The sequence below is a fragment of the Argiope bruennichi genome, chromosome X2, assembly GCF_947563725.1.
Source record: "Argiope bruennichi chromosome X2, qqArgBrue1.1, whole genome shotgun sequence".
Taxonomy (NCBI): domain Eukaryota; kingdom Metazoa; phylum Arthropoda; class Arachnida; order Araneae; family Araneidae; genus Argiope; species Argiope bruennichi.
The window spans coordinates 66,941,299-66,947,079 of record NC_079163.1 but is presented as its reverse complement, the minus strand read 5'-3'; the positions used below and the strand labels follow the sequence as shown (position 1 = coordinate 66,947,079).

General features: G+C 32.8%; 1 protein-coding gene across 1 annotated transcript; it reads left to right on the top strand.

The window, feature by feature from the left end:
• The first annotated feature begins 365 nt into the window (after window positions 1–365).
• On the top strand, window positions 366–2,516 carry LOC129959796 (uncharacterized). The gene has a single exon (XM_056072688.1). It carries the CDS (start codon window positions 366–368, stop codon window positions 2,514–2,516), a length of 2,151 nt encoding a protein of 716 aa, XP_055928663.1.
• The last annotated feature ends 3,265 nt before the right edge of the window (window positions 2,517–5,781 follow it).

The window sequence follows — 5,781 nt, the reverse complement described above, 5'->3', positions numbered from 1 at the left end:
ATTCCTTCTGCGCTCTGTAGTACGACGTTAAATAGTTTGTCTCGCCAAAAAAAGAAAAGTGTTCTATTGGCAACTGGAAATATCTTCTTGCAGAATAAAGAAGGTACATTAATAAAATGTACTTACATTTTTGATTCCGCTTCAAATATTAATATTTTTAGTAAGAAATTGAGCGAAATTCTTGGAATTAAACTAGAAAAATCCAAACTTCAGTCTCGGGGCTTAATTCAACGAAACAAAATTTAAAAGGAAGACTGAATACTCTAACTTCAAATAAAAATGGAAATTTTATGGAAAATGCCAAATTTCTTGTAACAGAAAAAATAACATGACTTACTCCTAACGTTACTTTAGATGTTTCAAAAATGGAAATTCCTAAATATATGGAACTATCTGATCCTCAGTTTTTTGAGGCAAAAGAGATTCAGGCTTTATTGAATGCGGATGTTTTCTTCAGAATAATGAAAGATAATTTTTACAGGGTGAATGAGGAATTATTATTTAGAGAAACAGAATTCGGTTGGATTGCGAGTGGACGACTAGAAGAGGCGAAAACTATCGATGCTTTAGAATCTTGCTTTCTTCTCAACAATAATTCTATAGAAGATACGTTAAAACAATTTTTTGATCTTGAATCATTAGGTATAAGAGATGATCCATGCATCCATGAAGATCAGGCTTTAAAAATATTTAATGATACAGTGCAGTACAACAACGGCAGATACATTGTAGAGTTACCTTTCCATAAACATATTAAAGAATTATCTGATAATCTTATTGTAGCTAAACAACGATTTCAAAATTTGTGGAGGAGATCACAGAAAGATACGGATCTTCATTTAAAATATGAAGAAATTATTCAGGACTATCTAAACCAGGGCATAATAGAAAAGGTAGATACTTCTGAACTGTGTAAAGATAAACCAATTTATTATCTGCCTCATCAAGTAGTGAAAAAAGAAGATAGGGTCACAACTTCTACACGTATAGTATTTGATGCTACATCTCATCAAGCCAACGAGCTCTCTTTAAATGATTGTCTGTGGCCAGGGCCCAATTTATATCCAAACCTTCTAGATGTGTTAATAAATTTTAGGCTCAACAAAATAGCAATATCATCCGACATTCGGCAGGCTTTTCTTCAAATTTGCTTGGCGGATAAACATAAAGATGCAGTGCGTTTCTTATGGACACCAAGTGATCCTCGTACTGAGAAAAGACCAGTACTTGAAGTTTATCGTTTTAACCGAGTGATTTTCGGCGTAAATGCTAGTCCATTTCTACTTGCAGCTACAGTGAAACATCACATTACGAAATATGAAGAAGAGTATCCTATTACTGTAAACCATCTAGATTCTTACATGTATGTAGATGACTGGATTACGGGTCAAGACAATCGAGAAGAAGCTCTTCTTATTTCTCGCCATGCTAAGAATATCATGAAGGAAGCGGTAATGGAAATGAGAAAATGGATCAGCAATGATTCGGCTTTGATGAATCAGTGGGTAGCAGAGGGTCTCGATACTTATCCCATTGATACTTCCATCTGCTTAGGAAGTAACAAGACAAAAGTGCTAGGTATGGCTTGGCAAACTCAAGACGATTGCTTCACTCTAGACACAACAAGTTTACTGGAATTTATTACTGCCAGTAAAATTACTAAACGATCCCTCTTGCAAGCCATCGGAAAAATATTTGACCCACTTGGGTTACTTACACCCTTTACTATTAGAGTCAAGTGTCTCATCCAAGAACTTTGGGAAACGAAAATCACATGGGATGAAATTTTACCCCCCAAAATTGTAGAAATATGGTTGGAGTGGTGTAAAGAGTTACCACTGTTGGATGAACTAAAAATACCAAGATTAGTTCTTGATTCTACAACTGAAGAGAAAAACGACTCTATAGAAATTCATGTATTTTGCGACGCTTCAAAACTTGCCTATGGTGCTTCAGTTTATGTGAAATTAAAGAAGCAAGACAAAGTGTATGTTAACCTCATCACTTCAAAAACTAGAGTGGCTCCACTGAAAAGTGTTACATTGCCTCGGCTTGAGCTCCTGGGAGCATTGGTAGCATCTCGTCTGAGCTCCAAAGTTCAAGAAATCATCGGTCAGAAAAAAAGACTTTACTGTGTTCCACTGGACAGATTCCAAAATAGTTCTGTATTGGATAAAGGCTCACATAGAAAGTGGAAACAATTTGTAAAGAATAGAGTTCTGGAAATCACGGGGTTGACAAATCCTAATACTTGGTTTCACTGTCCAGGAAAGGACAACCCTTCAGACTTCTTGTCTAGAGGACTCAGTGCTAAATCTCTCATATGTGAAAATAAGTGGTGGAATGGTCCATCATTTCTACTATCTGATGAACTTTCTGAAACTATTTGTGAGTGTCCAGAGCCAGATGAAAAAGATTACTTTCCTGACCTCAAATCTGAGAATTCTAATATTGTTTTGACTTTAAATTCTAATAAAACCTTTTTTGATTATCTTATTAACCGTAGTAATAGATAACCGTTTAGATAACCGTTAACCGTAGATTAACCGTAGTAATTAACCGTAACTATAGTTCGCATATTAAGTTATCTTTCCAGATTTATGTCAAATTGCAGAAACCAAGAGAAGAAAAAGGGTCCACTGACATCAGAGGAACTGTCAGAAGCAGAAAATTACTTATTGAAACAGTGTCAGTTGGAAGAATTCTCTGCAGAAGTGATATCATTAATGTCTTATAATGAAATTTCCAATAAGAGTAAGATTTTAAATTTATCTCCCTTTCTAGATGATAAAGGTATATTGAGGGTTGGAGGAAGATTGGAAAATTCCCAATTGCCATATTCAGGGAAACATCCCATAATATTACCCTCAAAGGGTAAATTAACTGAAATTATTGTAAGATATTATCATGAAAAGTATTTTCATTTAGGACCCCAGCATTTACTTTTTCAGGTAAGACAAAAATATTGGCCTATTCATGGGAGAAATGTATGTAAAAAAATTGTGCAAAATTGTGTTATTTGCTTTAAAAATAATCCTAAAGAGTATTCCCAAAAAATGGGCAATTTGCCAAAGGAAAGAATAACTCCAGATAAAGTCTTTAATTCAACGGGAATAGATTTGTGTGATCCGTTTTTTATCAAAAATAAATATCAAAGGAAGGGTCCTGAAATTAAAGTGTATGTTTGCATATTTATTTGTTTGGTAACAAAGGCTATACACCTTGAGATAATCAGTGATTTAACATCTGAAGCTCTAATAGCTACGTTAAAAAGATTTATTTCCAGAAGGGATAAATGTCGTAAGATTTTTTCAGATAATGGGTCTAACATGGTAGGGGCTAACAGAGCATTAAGATCTTTATATAAATTAGTTAAAGACAAAAATGAGTCATTATATGCCTTTTTTGCAGAAGATATTGAGTGGTCTTTTATTCCTCCTAGAAGTCCAAATTGGGGAGGACTGTGGGAGACAAATATCAAAGCCTTTAAGTACCATTTCAAACGCGTAGCAGGAAACTCAAAATTTACTTACGAAGAACTTCTAACGATGACTACCCAAATAGAGGCGATTCTAAATTCCTGTCCTATTACTCCACTTTCAACTGATGTTGATGATTTAGAAGTGCTAACTCCAGCACATTTCTTAATAGGGAGGCCAATAACAGCGATAGTTGAGCCATCTCTAACAGAACTTGAGCCAAATCGCCTTAATGTTTGGCAAAGAATTACTAAGTCAGTCCAAACAATTTGGAAGAGATGGTGTCTTTCATACTTAAATAGTTTACAGCAAAGAAAAAAAATGGACAGTTAATAAAGAAAATCTAAAAATAGGAGACATGGTCTTAATCAGGGAAGAAAATCTCCCTCCCTGTAAATGGTTAATGGGACGTGTAATATCGCTTTTTCCTGGAAAGGATAATAAAGTGAGAGTGGTTGATATTAAAACTAGTAAGGGTATTTACAAAAGATCCATAAACAAATTGAGTGTATTGCCTATTGAAAATTATTTTATAAAATTATTACATTGTTCAGTATATTTAGCTTGTATTACTTACTACATTCAAATTGCATTTATTTGCCATTTCATCATTGTGATTGATGTGCTTTGTTATTGTGTTATTTGCTCTCATATTTAACTAGCTTTGAATATTAACTGAAAAATATTTTAGAAATGTATAATTTCTGCTCAAAATAATTGTAAATATGTATTATATATTTATGTAGTGTTTTGTTTATTTGTGTTAATTGTGTGAAAAATTGTAAGTTCTTGCATGTGAACATAGCAAGGCCGGGCGGGATGTTGGCGCATGCGTGCTCCCAACCAGTCATGTGATCATGAGTGTAAACAAGGGGAAACCCGGGGAGACGCCGTCGGGATTTCGGCAATAACAGACGTGGGTAATCATGGTGCTAAAGTATGAATCGAAACCCACAATAACAAAATTTAATGTAATTTATATTAATGTTTTGTGTTGTCTTGTGTGATGTCAATAAATAATTTAGAAAAAGACAACACTAGTCCGTCGTTATTTTATCAAATGGAATCTGGATTTTTAGCCAGACCATTTTCCCTTGATAACATATCAGCTTGAACATTAGCTGTTCCCTTTAAATATTTAACTTCATAATCAAACAAGCTTAATTTTAAAAGCCAACGAAATAATCTTCCCCTTAAATTTTTTACATTTTGAATCCAAACAAGAGCAGCATGGTCAATATGAATTATGAATTTTTTCCCATGTAAATAGTAATAAAATTTATCAAGAGCATCTACTAATGCTAAAGATTCCAACTCAGTTATACAATAATTTTTTTTCATAAGAACATAAAGTTCTTGAATGATAAGATACAGGATGTAATTTACCAGAACAGTCAGGCTGTTTTAGAACAGCTCCAATGGCTACCTGAGATGCATCACAAAAAACATGAAGAGGTAAATTAGGGATATATAGTTGTAACACTGGTTTAGTTATCAATTTATTTTTTAATATTTCAAAAGCGTTTTGACAGTCTTCCGTCCGTTGATATGGTGTATATTTTTTAAGAAGATTATTCAAGTGTTCTCTAATTTTAGCATAAGAATCAATAAACTTATTATAAACATTTACAGAGCCAAGAAAACCTTGAAGTTGTTTAACATTTTTTGGAGGTTGTAATTTTTTAATACTTTCAATATTATGATTATCAGGAGAAATGCATCCTTCTTTGACTTCATACCCCAAGAAATTAATTTTATCTTGAGCAAGTACACATTTAGAAAATTTTAATTTAATGTTTTCTTTTTCACACATTTGAAAAATCTGTTTTAAATGACCATAGTGTTCCTCTAATGAGTTAGAGAAAACTACTATGTCATCAAAATAGTGACATGCAAAATTTGAAAATTTATGTTTATTTAAAATTTTACGAATTGTTCTATTAAATATTGCAGGTGCGTTTTTCCATTTTGAAATATTTTATTTTGGTCACAATCTGTAATTAATTTATATAAACTACAATCTGGAAGTCCTAAAATGATATAAGGTAAAGGATTGTCCATAATATATAATTTGATTTTCTTATTTATTTGGCCAATTTTTAAATATATGTCACAAATTTGGGTTAATGGGAACGCTCCATGTGCTTGTTTGACTCTAATAGGGTTTACATTTTTTTCTTATCAAGTTAAGTTTTTTCATAATATCTGCAGATATAATCAAAAGAGTGGATCCTGTGTCAATAACAATATTTAAATTACTATGAGGGCTATAAGCATTGTCCAAGTTAGCTAGACTTGGTAA